This window comes from Salmo salar, chromosome 15, assembly GCF_965601325.2.
Source record: "Salmo salar chromosome 15, fSalSal1, whole genome shotgun sequence".
NCBI classification, from domain to species: domain Eukaryota; kingdom Metazoa; phylum Chordata; class Actinopteri; order Salmoniformes; family Salmonidae; genus Salmo; species Salmo salar.
The window spans coordinates 71,195,047-71,216,756 of NC_138305.1; the positions used below are offsets into that span (position 1 = coordinate 71,195,047).

The 21,710-nt window shown below is 42.2% G+C and overlaps 1 protein-coding gene across 1 annotated transcript; it reads right to left on the minus strand.

Moving 5' to 3' along the window:
- Nucleotides 1–1,544: 1,544 nt before the first annotated feature.
- Nucleotides 1,545–6,268, minus strand: LOC106571957 (cytochrome c oxidase hypoxia associated subunit FA4L2). Its single transcript, XM_014145569.3, has 4 exons — nucleotides 6,081–6,268; nucleotides 4,288–4,373; nucleotides 3,887–3,947; nucleotides 1,545–3,294 (listed from the first exon to the last, which is right to left on the minus strand). The coding sequence occupies exons 1-4, from the start codon at nucleotides 6,120–6,122 to the stop codon at nucleotides 3,238–3,240; spliced, it is 246 nt and encodes an 81-aa protein (XP_014001044.1). The 5' UTR covers nucleotides 6,123–6,268; the 3' UTR covers nucleotides 1,545–3,237.
- Between the last annotated feature and the right edge of the window lie 15,442 nt (nucleotides 6,269–21,710).

Genomic DNA, 21,710 nt, shown 5'->3' on the forward strand with positions numbered 1-21,710 from the left:
AGTCTTGTACGTTTCTATTTTGATTTAGGTACTCCACTACCCAAATATACATGGATGTCTGCACAGCGCTCATTCTGAAGTACTCCTTGTTGAGAGACCACACTTGGAAGGGATATGTAAGAATTATTCTATTTTCCTACTCACATTAATTCACACACTAATAACCTTTGTACACCACATTGTGCCTACCTAGACCATAATGTGCCGGCTTGGATATTTTCTTCTCAAATTGTTTATTCCATCACATTTCCAGCAGCATAATGAGACAATCGCTAGGAATGTAATTGACTAAGTCTGCTCCGCTAACCTATGTCCCAATAATCCGTCATTACATTTCGCATGTACCCTTTACAGTATGCAGCCATTCTAATTCTATTGATTCTAATCCAGCCTTTTTATTACACACCCTCCAATTGAAGGTCTCAAGGTCACTGGAGCCATTTTGCTCTTCCTCAAAGATCCAAGTGGGCTGTACCATACGTCTGTATGTCACAGACAGGGTATGTATTTCCCAGCAGACAAATAAAGAAATGCAAAGTTACAAGTAATACTGTGTAAGGTGGGCTCATTTGTTAACTTACTGTTTGAAAATGACTTAAGTAACCTTAATCTTATTTTTATTTGGTTCAAGTTCCCATCACCTACCATAATAATAGATGGGAATCCCTTTGTGGATGAGAGCCACAGTCAAGTCTTCCTAGATGGAGAGGAGCTACTCACTAAGGAGCCTGAGGACAACTCCATGGAATTGGCAATGGGAGTCCATTTCTTTTTTAATATTTAGTATGCAGCATTAGTGAAAAGTACTACACTGTGCACTACGCTATGCATGTTGTGGGAATTGATGGGGGGTGTAAATTACCAACAAATGTTGAATGGCAGACTTTTCGCTGCGGTGAGGGATAAGGGAGACCAGAGCACAAAGTAATGCGAGATCAGTTGTAACTCAAATTAGAAACCACTTAGAAAGTGCTAATGCTTTGTTAGCGTCTCTACATGCATCTTATTATTGACCCTGTGAAATATTTTCCATGTATCTAAACATTGCTTTTTTTATCAGTAAGATGGGGATTTTGATTGGTATACTTGATGACTAACTTTCAGTCAATAAAATTAATTTGTGACTTTACAAGTTTGCCACTCAATGTTATTTGCATTATTAATATAATACATGGGACATAAAAGGTTCCTACAAGAACCGTAAAACCCTAGAAAGATATTTGAGGAACCTTTTTAAAAGGTTCATCAGGGAAAAGGTTCCTGGGGGCACCTTTAGTGGTTCCGCTGGTGTTGCAATCTGAGGAACCCCTAAAGGAACTTATTTTTAGAGAATACAAACATTTCACAGCACATCCCATACATAAAATGCAACGTCTGCCTATGCCCACACATATTGTCTCAAGAAACATTTGTATTTTTAATACCTTCAAAAGACAAACACCATGTTAGGCTAACCTAATTTCAAAAAGAGGCCAAGGCATCATCACGCTCAATCATGAACAATTAGGATAATTCTTCGTTTCACCAGTGAAGCAGGCCAATCATTTGATCTCAATCATTTTAATTGGAATATGCATTAAGATCTTCTTGAATTACTGTTTCGTGGGCAAATTACAGCAGATGGTGTTAACAAATTATAGCCTATAGCCTTCCTGTATATCTTTATCAAAGCCCAGTGGTGCTGTTGAGTTTTGGACACATGACATTTTGTTTTACTATTCAGCTCATCATCCTAAAATCTCATAAGAAATTCCATGGTGTTCTTTGGTTTAAGTGTTGTTATACTATGCTGTTATATTTGGTTATGTTATGTAAAATACTAACCCACTGGGCACACACTGGTTAAATCTCACGTTGTTTCTACATCATTTAAATGAAATTGCGTTGAACCAATGTGGAATAGATGTTAAATTGATGTCTGTGCCCAGTGAAAATTAATCATTAAGTGATCTTCCAAGACATTGATTCAGCTTTGATCTATACTGAACAAAAATATAAAACGCAACAATTTTACTGAGTTACAGGGAAATACGTCTATTGAAATAAATTAATTAGGCCCTAATCTATGGCTTTCACATGACTGGGCATAGGCCCACCCACTGGTGAGCCAGGCCCAGCCAATCAGAATGAGTTTCTCCCCACAAAAAGGCTTGTTAACAGACGGAAATTGTAGAAAGGCCCACGGAGTTGGCGGAATCGTCCTTTAATTTATTGCCACTTGCTCAGCTGGGCCAGGGGCGCTTTAATTAGGTCAGGTGGAAAATGTCCGACAGATCTCAACTCATTAAAAGGAGGAAATGTAAATCACCTAGCCAAGGTAGCGAGCCTTGCTTGCATCACCACTCGAAACACTAAGTACACCTACATTTGTCGAAGGAGAGCGTTATCTTGAGCTGGTCCTGACAATCATATTTCTATCATTGTACTAAATGAGTCTATCAGAGAAGGCACAGTAGAAGCCAGGCATTTATGCTGTGTAGTGTATTTAACGACTATCGGTTCGACCAACAAAAAAAAATACAATATAACATTGAAATATGAGGACTACAGTAGGCTAAATATAAAATTAAAAGTAATCAGGTTCATTACAGTTAAGCAATAAAGAATACAAATGGCAGAGGCTACATATTAGAAGTCTTCAATGTAAAACCAATACAAAATAGTAAGTCTAAAAGCATACAAATACACTGACAAACTGGAGGTTGTCAGGTGCTTGATTTACAATGTCGCCATTAACATAGGTTTCAACCAAACTTGTATTATTTCCAGAGCGGCAAATATCAGTAGGCCTACGCGCCTATAATTAACATCACTTTGCATGGCCCAAAACATGTAATCAAAAGGCATAAAACATCACACACATTCTCTAAACTAGTCACCCCACGTCAAAACAGACAGAATAACAGTTTCCCTGTAACAACAAAAAATCCATAACTCATACAGTACAATCACGTAATCAAAATTCACAGCTCTTTATAAAATATTGAAACAAATCAAACAAGACAATTTTGAATCAACACGCCAGGCTGGCGTCAGCAAGTGGTTAGACGGACCTTCAGCACTGGCCTTCAACGTTCACATTTCGTTAACTTTATTTTCCCACTACAACAGCAGTTTAACATGTGTGTTACTGCTGCTATGCACATGTCTGATAGGCACAATATGACCGAAGGCTTTTTACATTGACTGCAGTAAGGTGGGCTGGACCTTGTGCCATTAGGACAGGAGGAAAGATACTCAGAACTGAGGTCCCTCCTTCTTCAGGTTCTTGTAGTCTGTGTCTATGGCCAAAAACTGCAGAAGACAATATGGCAGGATTTATGTAAATCAGGCCATAAAAATAAGAATGAATAGAAAGAAAGGGTGGCGCCATTCAAGTCAGTTGTGGCATAATGGGTGGACTGGCAGCAGTTTTGAGCGTACCCATGCCAGGAAGTAAAATCAGAAAGTGTACCCTTCAATCTGTGCTGTGATTTGTCAACTCAACTAACATTACTAAAATTACATTCAGTTAGGATCATTTGAATGAACATTCTACATTACCATGAAAATCCAGCATCAGTTGATAGAACATTCCAAAATCCCACTGAAATTATTGTATCAAAATAACAGGCAGCCATTGCGAGTGTACCCATGAGTTTACCAATCAAATGCCATGGTTAGAGCTTCCAAGTCTGCTCTATTCATTTGCATGTCTATGATCCAGGCAAGCACAGTAATGCTCTTGGCTACTTATATTGATCAAAAATATATTATTGACTTAACTGATACTATTGATAGGCTGCATTACTATTACATTGTTGTCACGTGAAACAAGAATCGATTAAGATAGTGATTAATTCACTTTGTGGAGCTAAAGTGTGCTAGAGTGTAAACAGTACTGTACCTTGTACTGGTAGGTAGGGTCAAGTTGATTCCAGGGCTCAGGGTTGTTCTTCTTGTTCCAGCTGTACAGTGACACAGCAGTCAAAGCAGGCCGAAGTAGGACAGACAAATGGGATCAGAGGGAACTGTATTAGTCTGCCTGTGATCAACTATTCATTAGCCAGGCATAGTTTTCAAACACTTACAACAGTGGTATAGGCCTTTAGTAGTGAATTGGAAATTGATGCCCTAGAACTGCACAAGAGGTGGGATTACCAAGAGCTGTCAATCATGAACTGATTTAGCCAAGGCTTTACGATGTCAAAGGGGATCCACTACTTTGTTTTAATTGGATAGTATTAAGAAATGGTTTAACCAATATTGATTCAAAAGAGAATGAGAGTAAGGGTGAATGAGTCTTACTTAACATGGGGCCCATTTGCAAGACGGAACAAATATGTGGAGGCTCCTCCTATTCCCAACAAGATGACAAGGAACTGGGGGATGAGCTATGAGAGGGTAGGAAGAGAAGGAGATAACATGAGCATGTCATTCATGAGGCATAGAAATCTGAGCATTCTTAGATAACTGTATTGACAAAAGGTTTCCAGTAAACAATGACCAGCTAATCAAGCTGATTACACATGGAGGGATCCATAAGACTTTGCTCTGTCATGCCTTAGGTCACACACACACGGAAATTCCTTTTCATATTATATGGGTGGGCAACTCCAGTCCTAGGGGCCCCGATTGGTGTCATACATTTTCATTTTACATTACATTTTAGTCATTTAGCAGATGCTCTTATCCAGACCGACTTACAGTAGTGAAGGCATACATTTCATACGTTTTCATACATTTAAAAAAAATAATAATCCATACTGGTCCCCCGTGGGAATCGAACCCACAACCCTGGCGTTGCAAACACCATGCTCTACCAACTGAGCCACACGGTACCCATGCAGCCTTAGCTAAAACACCTAATTAAACAAATTGTATTCTAAACTGGAGATCATGATTAGAGTCAGGCGTGTCTGCTAGTGCTGGGGCAAAAGTGTCAATTCAGGCCCTGGGTACTGGAGTTGCCATCCCTGCTATAGATCAAGTGTAAATAGCTATGACTTAAGGCTGCCAAATCTGATCCTGAAAGGCCGAAACGCTTCTGGCTTTCATCCCCTTCTAGTCGGGGACTAATTCAGACCTGGGACACCAGGTGAGTGCAATTAACTACCAGATAGAAACCAAAAAAAAACGGAAGTTTTTGACAACCAGAATTGGGCAGCCCTGAATGTAGTCCGTTGATAAACTGTATTGACTTAAATCTAATGTCTTGAGTTTTTCTAGCTTTCCTTAATGTTCACTTGACACACATGGCCTAATGATGGCGCTTTAATTAATTAAGGAGGAACTGAAACCATAATGCACAACAGCGTTAGATACAATGAGACCCAATTAGTTGTACAAGTTCATTAACAAAAAGCGTGTCTGTTGCCTTCTCAAAAAGTTGGTATAACTTTAGCAAGCCTGCGTGAATGTAGCCAAATAAATGCAGACCTAGTTTGCCCTATCTAGCCTATACTCAGACGTGACACTGGTAGCAAATCCTATGACGCAGTCCAAATGTTGATCCCGCTGTACAAGGTGGTTAGGCTAACTTGCATCCCTGGCAGTGGAGGCTGCTGAGGGGAGGACGGTTCGTGTCCGGGAACGAAGCAAATGGAATGGCATCCTGTTTGATACCATTCCACCAACCTCCCGTGATCCACCGAGCTTGTTTCTAAGCTCCCATTTTGACAGAAACCCGATGTAAATCCTTGCTGATCTGCGTTGAGGACCTCTAGGCTAATGCAGCCTATGAGATGGTAAAGTTCTCTTACTATTTTGGTCATATCTCCAGTCTTTAAATCTCACTGTCGCTACACAGAAGCGAATAGACAGTTTTGTGCCGCTCTTTTAAACAAACCATTCACCAACAACGTCGAGGACAAAAATCACATTTTCAACCCCCAAAAATGCAGTAGTGAGGCTTATTTAGAGAAGTAACTTTTCATTTGAAGTACCCAAATGACAGCCGGTCTGTGTGGACAACTGATGTTGTAAACTGCAATTAAGTCGTTTTATAATTTAATTGAGCAACAACTGGTAGCACATACACAATAGACGACTAAGTCACTTGAGGCAAACCATAGAACAAAAAAAAAAGTAGGTATTCTTACCCCTGGATGCTTCTTTGCGTGTTCCAACGCTAGTCTAATCATATTTGATTGCAGTTGCTCTAATTTATTATAAAGGTCAAAATGATTATATTAATTTTATATTAATTGTGACTAAGCAATATTAGCAGTGAATCCCAAACCAGCCACTTGCCTCAACCACTGAGCTTATAAACTCGCTTGGAGGGCCCTCCGTTGTCACATGTTGCTGATGAAACTCCCAAGGGTGATTTACATAGGCTAGTGGCAAGGGGATCAATAGACCCATCAACTTCAGGACACACTTACTTCAATGATTCAATTCCTGATCTACATTTCAATTATAAAACGACCGTAAAATTCAAATGACAAAATTCCCGTTGTTTTATAAGATATAGGCTAAACCTCAGTATCAACTTGTCATTTGGGCCAAACATCGAAAACAGAGGCAAACAAATACACGTGTGATATAATTAGGCATTTGCTGTTGCTCTACTTTTTGATTGTTATGTTAATTTCAAGATGAGTATATACATTTTAACAAGTCATTTGAAATTTAAAACATTGTGGACGCGTTATAAAGGCAGCCTCAAACAAGCTTTTTGGTATCCAAGATTAGACCTGTTGCCTTCTCTGCCCGGGAGGGGCGCGCAGGGTTCAGGAGTTCAGGAAGGTGTAGATGTCATCTTGTCCTCGTACTATATCTGACCTCTTGGGACATATTGAGCATGTACTAGCCCATCAACTGGGGTTTAGAGCAAATTGATTAAACAAGCTTGATTTGAAAAAAAGACAATGGAGGCATAGAAATGTGAGCATTCTTACATGACCATGGTCAATACAGTGTCCTTGTAAACAATGACCAGCTGATAAAGCTGATTACACAGGGAGGGATCCATAATACTTACCTCTGTCATGCTTTAGGTCATTTGACCGATGATGCTACTCTCTCCCTCTGTGTGTGTGTACCAAGTTTTTTTTTACTGTTACCTAAGAGAAATACTTAAGAGATGAGAGATCATGATAAGAGAGAGCGTAGCTACTCATGAAAAGCTGTGCTTGCCATAGGCAAGAGAACCAAAAACACACTTCCTGCTGCTCTTAGGGCCATTGCGGCATTTCCCTCCCTGCAGTATTAGAAACATTGAAATAGTCAACAAAAACACTCTTTTTATAGCTGGTCAATACCTACGTTGCGGTGTAAATAATAATTCAACACAAAATTAGTACTGTAATACCCAATGTTGCTCTCAACCCGTTTTATTCACAGAACCCAAATATGTTGGACAACATCATATCTTGGTTTTTCAGGCACATTTCACTGATTCCTATTTATTGAAAAATATTTATCTCGCCATTCAAAAAATGCTTATAAATCAACTAAACAAACGTATGAAACCATAGTCACCGTGCCTAGTGAAAGTCTCCACAACCCTTGCGCAGTCTTCACATTTTGCTGCCTTAAAATTAGACATTTCTTACATTTTTTTTGCTACCGATGCAAACAACCTACTCCACATTTCCAAAGTGAAGGACAAATTATAGAACGTGTTCCTAATTAATGAACAAATAAAAACTAAGATGTCTTGATTGTGTAGGCTATGTCTTCATACCCCAGAATACTTGGTGGAAGCACCTTTGGCAGCCATTACAGCTGTGAACCCTTTTGAAAAATATTCTATCAACTTTACACAAGTCTTAGGGCAAAAATGACCTTGTCTTGAATGCAACCATCTAATCGATGCCTATGAAAAGGTGAGACACATATTGTAGGCTATGACATCCATCTAGCCTGGGGGAGAAAATAAAAGACAGACAGTGAATATGCGCACTCTCCACTATAGTTCCAATAAAATAAACAAGGCTACTGTTTGCTCAATAGCCTATTGCTAGTTGAGAATTTTGATAGCTTAACTAAAGACAGATTCAGGTTTTTTTCTTCGTCTCCTCTCTTCTGTGTTTTTCCAGCGATTTGTATTTAGATTTTAGACCTAGGTCTATTTTAGATGCATTTAACTGCATCTCAACAAATCGGCTATAATCCATGCCTCTGGGAATGCAATAAAGTCCAATTGGTGGGGTGTTAGAAAATTGGCTGTCAGAAGTATCACAATGTAAATGTATTTTTAATCCGTCTGTCTGCATATTTCAAGACATGGGAAAGGGGATGGACACCGAAGTCAGTGGCACAACTGAATGCATTCAACCAAAATGAGTCTACTGCATTTAACCCAACCCCTCTGAATCAGAGAGGTGCGGGGCTTGCCTTACTAATCAATGTCCACGTCCTCGGCTCCCCGAGAGCAGTCGTTGATGGTTAACTGCCTTGCTCAAGGACAGAACGGCAGATTTTCTTCCCGGCTTGGGGATTCGAAGCGGCGACCTTTTGGTGTACTGGCCCAAGCGCTTAACCGCTAGGCTACCTGGCATATGTGCAGTGAGATACCCAATTGGTTGGATGATACTTTTCTCATCAATCATCTTGAGGGGGAAAAACTGGAAATCAACCAATCTTCTATCGTTAACACAATGGAAAGGTCAAATGGTTTATTAGGCCTATCCAAATGTTGAAAGTTCGTGGGCGATGGAGATCACCAAAATAGTGCAGTAGGAGGCCATGTGGCAGAGAGTGATATGGGCGCTGGAGATGGGGGTGTGAGCAGGTGGGTCTGGGCATGGGTGATGTTGTGGCTGTTTGTGTGCATGTTTTTTAATGTAAAAAAACAAAAATAAAATCGTACCAAAAAAATATATGCTGCTTGTGCTGCCCAAATCGCGCACTTCCCAACTCTTGGTAACACCCTGGCCTTGTGATTTTAAAATAATCCATAGCATTTTGTTTTAAAAGAACCTAATGATCAGGATGGGGTGTTTGAGGTGAGCTGTATCGGGTGGTTGAGTGGTTTGGCGTGCTGTTCCCTGGTCCCTCAAAGGGGGAAAGACTCACACATGGTTTCCAGGGTTGGAATTTAACCTGGAAAGTGCTTTTGTTTGTCAGAGAGGGAACGAGATGGACTCCGACTCACCCACGTTACCCATGATTCATGAGGGGTGGTGACGCGACCCTTCCCCAACGTCTGTACTCTAACCCAACCTCTACACTGGCATGCAGTGTGTTTTAGGCTTCCCCATGTAGAGTCACACCTCTTCGGAAGGGTCCTCATACAATCCTCTATCTTCTTCTTTGTTCCCTCTCTCAAATTTTCCTCTCCTCATCTCTCACTCTCATCTTTGCCATCTTTCAACCCTTCCATCTTCCTCCTCTCTCTCTCTTCTTCCTAATATTTCCCAAATTTGTACCTCTTCACCCCATGGTACAGTAACAACCCTACCTTCCATACAGACCCAATCATTCCTGGCGCTATACAGTGCATTTGGCAAGTATTCAGACCCCTTCACTTTTTCCACATTTTGCTACATTACAACCTTATTCTAAAATGTATTATATAGTATTTTTTCCTCATCAATCCACACACAATACCCCATAATGACAAAGCAAAAACAGATTTTTAGAAATATCTGCAAAAAAACAGGGGGCTCTTCTCTCTTCATGTCGCACCACACAAACCGTAGGAAGGCCTAACTTCAGGCAGGATGCAGACCTGATGAAACATCCCCTTGATGTCGCCACTGATCCCAACGGCGTGCTCGTGGAACCGCAACAGTACTCCCAGGAGTGACGCACCCAAGATGTGTCTTTAGCTCTGTGAAGGATGGATGTTGCACATTTCCCGTGGCGCCCTTCTGACTTCTGCCCAAGTCTGTCTTTATGCCCTTGGCACCAGGATTCGTACTGTAACCACTCTGAGAACTCAAGTAAGGTGTATGTGGTACCTGGCTGATGAAACATGTGACGGCAGAAGACTGACCTCATCTCGGGTGGTAGCTTGCTGAGTAGGCGTGCCACATGAGACCCACACATCAGCTCTATGTTGCCACCTGGACCCAGTGATCCGGAGCACGCCCACTAAGGACTGGACCTGTAGTGCGAACTTCCCGAAGGCAGCTGTCTCTCCACGGCGTACATCGAGAGAGTCCATGACACTGGCTATCTTCTTCAGGGCAACATGATGTGGCTGTCCAAACATCTCGTTCAGGGCTGCCATGGTGTCTGAGTAAGGCGTGGGGGGAGTTGAGGTATGAATCTGCCACTAGGCAGGCTTCTTCTAGCTTTAAGTGACACACTATTTAACCTTTATTTAACTAGACAAGTCGGTTAAGGATAAATTATTATTTACAATGACGGCCTACACCGGCCAAACCCTAACCCAGATGACGCTGGGCCAATTGTGCGCCGTAGTAGGATCTGATACTTGAAGAGCTCGTTCCCGTCAGCTGGAAGGATGTTGCCTAGTGCGAGGGAACTCACTTGGGTCACGGCTGTTGAAGTTAGGGATCGTTGGCCTAGGCCCGCTGTAGGTCTGCACTGCTGCGGCGAAGCCTCTATTGGGCTGAGAATGGGGTTAACGGTCTGGCCTAGGTATCCATGGAACCTGACCTGCTCGGCGACATAGTGGGTGCTCTGGCTCTTCGTGGCTCATAGGCTGCTGCATGAAGGTGAGCCCTGCACCGACGTAGCGCTGTGAAGGTGCAGCACTGGCCTGGTGAGGAGGTTGGCTATAGTCCACATCTGGGTGATAACTTGACTCTCTGAGACGCGGCGAAGGTGTAGCCTCTCTTGGAGGGTGGCCTGGAGTCTTGACTACTGATGCTGGTCTGCTCAGCAGCAGCGGAAGTAGGCTGATCCCTCATGACTTTGAACTCACTCATCTTATCCAGGAGGTCTACTACTTGCTCTTTCTCTGGCTGCTCTGATTTTCCCTCTGTAGGCCATGGTGGTGAATCAGTCCACTCAACATAATCGCATTCGTCTTCATTGTTATCGTACTCCTCACTGTACTCCTCGCTGAACTCTTCCTCTAGCTCAGGTGGGGGAATGTGGTGGACTGGGAGAACCAATTCAATTCGTACAGCCGGGACAGACTCTTGTTGATTAGTCAGGTCAAGGGGAGACTGGAGAATGCAGACCTTATTTATACACAAGCTTCCTCATCTCATGTTTAACTCCATCAAACTTGGCGAATTCTCTCTGAACGGCTAGTTGAGAGATACGCAGATTCTCGTTCTCTTTCCGGATCTCCTCTAGCTCTGCTTGGTAAGCTGTTGGCAGATTCCTGTGTTCCCAGTAAGCGTAGGGTGTGGAGGCTTCTCTGCTTACCTCCATGTGTTCTCTTTTTCTCTGCAGGCTGTGTGCTAGCTGGGGTTCTGAACCATACCCTCTCTGGGGCAGCATCCCATTGAACCTGGCGAGTGGATGAGGTTGCACATGACGAGGAGAAGGAGGTCATCTTGGCCACTCCTTCATGATGAGAATACCACTCCTCTCCCTGCCCATATACATCATACCGTGCTGTGCTATGGTGTGGTGATGCGTACGGTCTATGGCTCACATAGCCTATCTTGTAGATGCTGTGGTGGCCGTGTCTGACGCTACGGACGACCTGCTGGGTGTGTGAAAGCTTTACTCACATAGTGGTCTTGCATTTTGCTCCGGGAAAAAGCTCTGAAGATCCATCTCGAATGGACCACAATGTAGTTGAAGACTTGGTGGACTGTATATTCTATAGGTTTAGGTTTAACTTAGCACTATATCTCTCCCATATCTCTTCCAGGTGCTTGTAAGGGCACAGATGACAGACCGGTAGGATTCCAGTTGAGGTTGTTTAATGACGATGATTCACATAGAGCAGTAACGGCACAGAACAACGTATGGCTTGACAATCGTGTTAAACAAGAGTGTGTGGTTCTGAAAAGGGGGAAATGAAATACAATAGTAAATGGCAGGTGTAGGCTTAATACAACCTCCAATTACATAAACTACAAATAAAATGGCTACAATAGGTTATCTGCTGCACAGGGCAACACAACCTAACAACATGGCTGTGACTTCACTAATGAATAATCAGAGTGCAACTACACAGCACCATCATCCTCACACAACTGCATGAACTTGAATGTATTATGCATCCACAAGGCTCATTGCTAACAAAATACCCACATAATCTATACAGTATACATCCATATAACCACAGAGTATATAAGACTATACACTGAAATGCTAAATGTCTGAAATTAGATGACAGAAACAACAGGGTTAGCAAGCTTACAGTTGCTAGCTCGCGGTAAAAACGCGAATTAGCATAACAAAAGGAGTGCGTCCACAACACATGAATTGTAAGAAATATGAACTCACATTTCTTAAGGACGCACACTGGCCTTGGCTAAAACAAAGAATGCTAACTTAATGTAATCACAGGAGATGGCTGGAACTTATCACGGCTTGTGTACTTTTTGTAGTTACTTCCTTCTCCTCAGTTAGAGATCGCCCAGCATGCTCTGCTCCACATCACCGGTGGGGGGAGCTACAGCTCTCCTGATGAACTAATATTTACTCTCAATAGTCCTTGTATTCTAATTCCTAATTCTATGTGCCTGCCTAGGTTTCCCTGATGCTTTCTTACAAAATTATAGTGTAAGAACACTTTTACAGCCTCGATGGATAAGATGATCCAACTTTCAAAACCTTTTGGCTAGCCACAGCGGTCAACTAGCTAGCTAGGTAGCTGTTTAGCTTTCTAGCACATTCATAATTTTTTTGTTGTAAACAATTAATAAGCTAGTTAGTTAGCTACCACATGTTCTTGTCAAACTGTCAACAGAGTAGCTAGCAAGCCTCAAGATATGCCAAATAACTGTCTAAAATCCACTTGAGGGCAAATAAATCAGATTTGACCATTTAGTCACAAGTTGCATGGCCAGGAATCAGATTTGTATCTGATTTCAAACCACCTACGGATGTGGCTTGAAATATCCGATTTCCATGTGCTTTTGGCTGTTCAGACTGCAGAAAAAAGTCATATTCGAATTGGATATGCGAAAAAATTGGATTTGAGTCACTTCAAACTGGCAATGTGAACAAGGTTGAATCAAAAACAGTACAGTATGATGACAGGCAGAAACTGCTTCTACAATAGAAATCTCTGATCACACTTGTAGGTGATGTCATGGTGATGTTGGCTAGCTAAGCTGTTTTTAAAGAAAATGAAAACATGTCAGTTTGTCATTTTCACGAGGTTGGAGTAATAACATGTTCAACTACTTAAGACATTGGCTTGAATCTAAGCTGTGTATTTAGATGAACAACTAAGAAATAATTTTTACTTCTCTCATTGACTTCTTAAACCCCAAACCCCGGTCTGGTCTGCTTCACATGCGTTCCGGAAGTCTTGCGGTGTTGCGCCTTTGGGTTTAGAAACTCTGTGGCTTAATTGTACTCGAGTTGCCGAATTATGAGGTAAGTCAGTCTAAAAAACAATAGGCATACTTTTTGTCCCTGTTTTCAATGCTTTTGCGTAATTTTTTTTTAAATAAACCAAATCAAAAGTGGTGAGGCGTCCGCATACTAGGTTCGGTTAGCTTCTAGCAGAACTCGACTAGGCTAGGCGAATACTCCCTTAAAATACATTCGCTTGAAAAACAAGATTTATGTTTTTTCAATTTTACTGTTTGTGCCTCGAGACACCGTTGCAACATCTTAGCCAGTATACACTTCCTCAAAATAGTCAAAATTTATCTAAGGTAGATCAAGAAATCTGTCAATAATTTTGACCTTTTTGCAGAGGTCTTAGCTGCACAATTTGACATCGAACTAAGATGTTTGGTACAGTATTTCTCAAGCAAAAAAGTATGTGCATGAAAACTTGTCTCTCATTGAATGAGAACCAACACTACATGTTCCTACTCCTACTAGAAGTAGTAATGTTGACCAATCAACGATGAAGGGTCGTAGACTTTGGCTACCGAACTCCGATTTGCCATCAGAAACTTGTGTGTGAAAGAACAGCTGGAGGAAAAAAGGTGCCGATGACCAAAATGAACAAAAACATCAAATGTAATCATAAAATACTGTATGCACAAACTGTTTCGACTGGGAAGCATACGGTAAGCTTTAGATGTCCGCAAAACTAGGTTCGGTTTGCTCCTAGCAGAACTAAGCTAGGCGAAGCAAACGTCTGTGACTCGCACACTCCCTTAAGACTTTGCTTGAAAAATTTGAAAAAAACGGCAATATTAGTTTTTCCCTATTGAGACGCCGTAGGAAGAACATACCCAGTATCACTTCCTCAAAATAGTCAGAATTCATCTAAGATAAATCATAATCTCGAATTAGTCGCGCAATTTTACATCAAGATTTTTGGTCCAGTATTTCTCAAGTGAAAAAATGTACATGAAAACTAGTTGCACCTCGTTGAATGACAACAACAAACACTTATTTGAAGAATCCCGTCCATAGTTCCCACTCATACCAGGAGTTGTAGTACTGTTGACCAATCACTGATGAAGGGGCGTAGACATCGGCTACCGAACTTCGACTTGACTCAATAAAAAAATTAAGTGTGCATGAACAGCCTAAAAACAACCTACCGAACACCAAAACGAACAAAAACGTCATAAAAGTTTGACATAATACTGTATATGCTCGAACTATTTAGACTGAGAAGCATACTGTGTAAGCTTAACTGAAAAGTGCTGCGGTAAATGTCTTCTCTCTACACGTTTGCCGGTGGCCCTGGCTGAAGGTGAAGCCTTAACGCACTAGACGACCAGTTTTGATAGCCTTTAGCCGTACCCTCATCCTACTCCTCCTCTATTCCTCGGGTGATGTGGAGGTTAACCCAGGCCCTGCGTGTCCCCAGGCGCTCTCATTTCTTGACTTCTGTAACCATAAAATCCTTGGTTTCATGCATGTTAACATCAGAAGCCTCCTCCCTAAGTTTGTTTTACTCACTGCTTTAGCACACTCCGCCAACCCTGATGTCCTTGCTGTGTCTGGATCCTGGCTTAGGAAGGCCACCAACTACAACATTTTCCGTCAAGATAGAACTGCCAAAGGGGGAGGAGTTGCAATCTACTGCAGAGATAGCCTGCAGAGTTCTGTCATACTTTCCAGGTCTATGCCCAAACAGTTCGAGCTTCTGATTTACATTTTTTTATCTCTCCAGAAATAAGTCTCTCACTGTTGCCGCCTGTTATAGACACCCCTCAGCTCCCAGCTATGCTCTGGACACCATATGTGAATTGATTTCCCCCTATCTATCTTCAGAGTTCGCTCTGTTAGGTGACCTAACCTGGGATATGCTTAACACCCCGGCAGTCCTACAATCTAAGCTAGATGCCCTCAATCTCACACACATTATCAAGGAACCCGCCAGGTACAACCCTAAATCCGTAAACATGGGCACCCTCATAGATATTATCCTGACCAACTTGCCCTCCAAATTCACCTCTGCTATTTTCAATCAGGATCACTGCCTCATTGCCTGCATCCGCTATGGGTCTGCGGTCAAACGACCACCCCTCGTCACTGTCAAACGCTCCCTAAAACACTTCTGCGAGCAGGCCTTTCTAATTGACCTGGCCCGGGTATCCTGGAAGGATATTGACCTCATCCCGTCAGTATAGGATGCCTGGTCGTTCTTTAAAAGTCATTTCCTCACCATTTTAAATAAGCATGCCCCTTTTAAAAAATTGAGAACTACGAACCGATATAGCCCTTGGTTCACTCCAGACCTGACTGCCCTTGACCAGCACAAAAACATCCTGTGGCAGACTGCACTAGCATCGAATAGGCCCCGCAATATGCAACTTGTCAGGAACCAATACACGCAGTCAGTCAGGAAAGCAAAGGCTAGCATTTTCAAACAGAAATTTGCATCCTGTATCTCTAACTCCAAAAAGTTTTGGGACACTGTAAAGTCCATGGCGAATAAGAGCGCTTCCTCCCAGCTGCCCACTGCACTGAGGCTAGGAAACACTGTCACCACCGATAAATCCACAATAATCGAGAATTTCAATAAGCATTTCTCTACTGCTGGCCATGCTCTCCTCCTGGCTACCCCAACCCCGGCCAACAGCTCCGCCCCCCCCCCGCAGCTACTTGCCCAAGCCTCCCCAGCTTCTCCTTCACCCAAATCCAGATAGCAGATGTTCTGAAAGAGCTGCAAAACCTGGACCCGTACAAATCAGCTGGGCTAGACAATCTGGACCCTCTCTTTCTAAAATTATCCACCGCCATTGTTGCAACCCCTATTACCAGTCTGTTCAACCCCTCTTTCGTATCGTCCGAGATCCCCAAAGATTGGAAAGCTGCCGCGGTCATCCCCCTCTTCAAAGGGGTTGACACTCTAGACCGAAACTGTTACAGACCTATATCCATCCTGCCCTGCCTTTCTAAAGTCTTCGAAAGCCAAGTTAATAAACAGATCACTGACCATTTCGAATCCCACCGTACCTTCTCCGCTGTGCAATCCGGTTTCCGAGCTGGTCACGGGTGCACCTCAGCCATGCTCAAGGTATTTAACAATATCATAACTGCCATCGATAAAAGACAGTACTGTGCAGTCGTCTTCATTGACCTTGCCAAGGCTTTCGACTCTGTCAATCACCGTATTCTTATCGGCAGACTCAACAGCCTTGGTTTCTCAAATGACTGCCTCGCCTGGTTCACCAACTACTTCTCAGATAGAGTTCAGTGTGTCAAATCGGAGGGCCTGTTGTCCGGACCTCTGGCAGTCTCTATGGGGGTACCACAGGATTCAATTCTCGGGCCGACTTTTTTCTCTGTATATATCAACGATGTCGCTCTTGCTGCGGGTGATTCCCTGATCCACTTCTATGCAGACGACACCATTCTGTATACATCTGGCCCTTCTTTGGTTAACAAACCTCCAAACGAGCTTCAATGCCATACAACACTCCTTCCGTGGCCTCCAACTGCTCTTAAACGCGAGTAAAACTAAATGCATGCTTTTCAACCGATCGCTGCCCGCACCCGCCCGCCCGACTAGCATCACCACTCTGGATGGTTCTGACTTAGAATATGTGGGCAACTACAAATACCTAGGTGTCTGGCTAGACTGTAAACTCTCCTTCCAGACTTGTATTAAACATCTCCAATCCAAAATTAAGTCTAGAATCGGCTTCCTATTTCGCAAACAAAGCCTCCTTCACTCACGCCGCCAAACATACCCTCGTAAAACTGACTATCCTACCGATCCTCGACTTCGGCGATGTCATTTACAAAATAGCCTCCAACACTCTACTCAACAAACTGGATGCAGTCTATCACAGTGCCACCCGTTTTGTCACCAAAGCCCCATATACCACCCACCACTGCGAACTGTATGCTCTCGTCGGCTGGCCCTCGCTACATATTCGTCACCAGACACTGGCTCCAGGTCATCTATAAGTCTTTGCTAGGTAAAGCTCTGCCTTATCTCAGCTTACTGGTCACGATAACAACACCCACCCGTAGCACGCGCTCCAGCAGGTACATCTCACTGGTCATCCCCGAAGCCAACACCTCCTTTGGCCGCCTTTCCTTCCAGTTCTCTGCTGCCAATGACTGGAACGAATTGCAAAAATTTCTGAAGTTGGAGACTTATCTCCCTCACTCACTTTAAACATCTATTATCTGAGCAGCTAACCGATCGCTGCAGCTGTACACAGCCCATCTGTAAATAGCCCATTCAATCTACCTACCTACCCCATCCCCATATTGTTTTGATTTACTTTTTTGCACACCAGTATTTCTACTTGCACATCATCTGCACATCTATCACTCCAGTGTTAATTTGCTAATTTGTAATTACTTCACCACTATGGCCTATTTATTGCCTTACCTCCTCACGCCATTTGCACACACTGTATATAGACTTTTTTATATTGTGTTATTGACTGTACGTTTGTTTACTCCATGTGTAATTCTGTTGTTTGTGTCGGACTGCTTTGCTTTATCTTGGCCAGGTCGCAGTTGTAAATGAGAACTTGTTCTCAACTGGCCTACCTGGTTAAATAAAGGTGAAATAAATAAAAATAATTCACTGCATGTGTTCTGTTAATGTCTTTCTATCACCAGGGTCACAGCAGGAAATGCTGTTTTCTCCCGACTGATGATGATCCAGTTGTCAGGTGGCCAATGACACTCGAATATAGCTGCAGTGTTCCCCACTTGACGGGAAAATAGAATGAATGCGCTCTCTTTTATACTTTTGAATGGGGGGGGGGGTACAGAGGGAATATGATTTAGTCATATCAAGCAGTTTAGTGAAACAAGTGTTTTGATGCGCTGCATCACTCCCCTGTTAATGGGATTATTGGCATGTTTGCCTTGGAACAGCTCCATTGTTATTGTCTGTATCTATGGGGTAAAATTACTCCCTGCTGTCTCCTTTGGGGCTGGCCGAAAGCCTTGTACATTAAATTATCAATGGTTTTACGGCTGCTGCAAAGGTCAGGACAAAGCCATTTGTAATACTTCCTGTTGAACTACTAGTCAATGTCATATGTATATCCCTGATTAAGAATGTTAATCATGCATAAGATTGTGGATTATGTCTTGCTATGGGATTGTGGAATTGTTCTACAAAAAAAAGTCTGGAAAACTATAGTTTGAGGTTGGTCATGGTGTGTTCTGAGGACAATATAAATATAATTTCACCTGCTCCTCCCCACCATAGATCAGTCCTCTCAGATAATCTTATCATATACACACTTTTTGGGCTGGGTTCATTCAAGTCAGTCTGTGTCTGCCAGTGGAGGCTCCTCAGAGGAAGAAGGACCATCCTCCTCAGTGAATTTCATAAAAGTATATATTTTAAAACATTAAAAAGTTATCCTTAGATAAAACTATACTATATAATCACGTCACCAAATAATTGAGTAGCCTCAACAGCACTCTGTAGTTACCACCATGGTGGTGTCGCAGTACAGATAGCTTCCGCCCTCCTCTGGGTACATTGACTTCAATACAAAATCTGGGACGCTCATGGTTCTCACCCCCTTCCATAGACTTACACAGTAATTATGACAACTTCCGGAGGACGTCCTCCAACCTATCAGATGAAATGACATGTTGTCCACCCAATCAAAGGATCAGAGAAGGAATCTAGAACTGAAAGCATAAGCTACAGCTAGCTAGCACTGCAGTACATAAAATGTGGTGAGTAGTTGACTCAATGAGAGAGAAAGACAATAGTTGAACAGTTTTGAACAAATACATTTCTTCCAAAATGAAGGAGTAGCGAGAGAGATTTTGTAATTGTTTTTCATTTTCATTTTCACTTACTAGCAAATGCAGCCAGCTAGTTTAGCCTACTCAAAGCACCCTGCTCAAACAGCGGGATAATATGTTATCTAGCTGGCTATGACTATCCAACACAACACTGGAACTCTTCCAAGTCAAGGTAAGCTTTTGGTTTTACTAATTTATTGCCAACCGGGCCTGCCCGTGTAACTGCTAAACTGCGTACTGACTAACGTTATTGCATGATTGTAGCTGGTTTTCTAACGCATTATTTCTATTAGCTATGTTGCCTATGGCGTTACTTTAGCTAATATGGTGACAACGATGTAGGCTATGTGTAGCGGTTATGATATGGTTTGGAAAGTTTTGTTTTCGCCTGGTCACATACAGCTGATGTTTTGTGCATTGAAGTCCACAAGCAAAAGGTGAGAGAAGTAGAGCGCATAGATAAAAGAAGTAATACAACGTGGCTGCTATGAAAGTGAACTGTGTTTATGCTTGATCAGGGGTGTATTCATTCTGCCGATTCTGATGAACGGAAGCAAACGGAACAAAACGGGAATAAACATACCATACATACCAATAGAAACTCTTGTTTGCAACTGTTGGACTAATGATTACACCCTATATCAGCTAGATGCAGACAAGAGTGTGCAAGGCGGTAGTGAATGTGTCACTGTCACCTCAAATTTGTATCTCGACCTGTGTGCACCTACATTGTAAACTTTCATTCATAGGCTAGGTTGTAGCAACCTCACGATGGGTATAGGGAAAATTCTAGCATCATGTAGTAGCCTAAACCTATCATTGTTACATTGAACTGGGTGAATGGAATATGAATGACAGTCATCCAATATGCTGTAATAGAAATAAGGCCATGCTCATGGAACTCTGGACACACTGGTGTCTGCTAATACCCATAAATCCTCTGCTGAGGAAGATGTACAGAACCAGTCAAAAGTTTGGACACACCTACTCATTCAAGGTTTTTTTTCTTTACAATGTAGAAAATAATAAATATAGAGTAATAGTGAAGACATAAACTATGAAATAACACATATGCAATCATGTAGTAACCAAATAAGTGTTAAATCAAAATAGATTTTAGATTCTTCAAAGTAGCCTCCCTTTGCCTTGATGACAGCTTTGCACACACTTGGCATTCTCTCAACCAGCTTCATGAGGAATGCTTTTCCAACCGTCTTGAATGAGTTTCCACATGTGCTAAGCACTTGTTGGCTGCTTTTCCCACACTCTGTGGTCCAACTCATCCCAAACCATCTCAGTTGGCTTTGGGTCAGTGATTGTGGATGCCAGGTCATCTGGTGCAGCACTCCATCACTCTCCTTCTTGGTCAAATTGCCCATACACAGCCTGGAGGTGTGTTTTGGATCAATGTCCTGTTGAAAAACAAATGATAGTCCCACTAAATGCAATCCAGATGGGATGGCGTATCGCTGCAGATTGCTGTGGTAGCCATGCTGTTTAAGTGTGCCTTGAATTCTAAATAAATCACAGTGTCACCAGCAAAGCACCCCAACACCACCTCCTCCATGCTTCACAGTGGGAACCACACATGCAGATAATCCGTTCACCAACTCTGCGTCTCACAAAGACACAGCGGTTGGAACCAAAAATCTCAAATTTGTACTCATCAGACCAAAGGCCAGATTTCCACCGGTCTAATGTCCATTGCTCGTGTTTCTTGGCCCAAGCAAGTCTCTTATTATTATTATTGGTGTCCTTTAATAGTGGTTTCTTTGCAGCAATGTGACCATTAAGGCCTGATTTACACAGTCTCCTCTGAACAGTTGATGTTGATGTGTCTGTTACTTGAGCTCTGAAGCATTTATTTGGGCTGCTTTTTCTGAGGCTGGTAACTAACGAACGTATCCTCTGCAGCAGAGGTAACTCTGGGTCTTTCTTTGCTGTGGTGGTCCTCATGAGAGCCAGTTAGATCAGTGCTTGATGGTTTTTGCGACTGCACTTGAAGAAACTTTAAAAGTTCTTAATTTTCCGCATTGACTGACCTTCATGTCTTAAAGCAATGATGGACTGTTGTTTCTCTTTGCTTATTTGAGCTATTCTTGCCATAATATGGACCTGGTCTTTTACCAAATAGGGCTATATTCTGTATACCACCTCTACCTTGTCACAACACAACTGATTGGCTCAAACGCATTAAGGAAAGAAATTCCACACCTTTACTTTTAACATGGCACACCTGTTAATTAAAATGCATTACAGGTGACTACCTCATGAAGTTGGTTGAGAGAATGCCAAGAGTGTACAAAGATGTCATCAAGGCAAAGGGTGGTTACTTTGAAGAATCTCAAATAAAATATATTTTGTTTAACACTTTTTTTTGGTTACTACATGATTCCATATGTGATATTTAATAGTATATGTCTTCACTATTATTCTACAATGTAGAAAATAGTAAAAATGAAGAAAAACCCTGGAATTAATAGGTGTCCAAACTTTTGACTGGTTCTATATGTCTGGCTGCC

What these genes read in the sequence shown, in the direction of transcription:
- LOC106571957 (XM_014145569.3), bottom strand. Translation starts at nt 6,122, where the DNA reads ATGATTAGACTAGCGTTGGAACACGCAAAGAAGCATCCAGGG. An exon ending in ACGCAAAGAAGCATCCAGGG is followed by an intron (nt 4,374 to 6,080) that starts GTAAGAATACCT and finishes ACCCTCTCATAG; the next exon opens with CTCATCCCCCAGTTCCTTGT. An exon ending in GCAAATGGGCCCCATGTTAA is followed by an intron (nt 3,948 to 4,287) that starts GTAAGACTCATT and finishes GTCACTGTACAG; the next exon opens with CTGGAACAAGAAGAACAACC.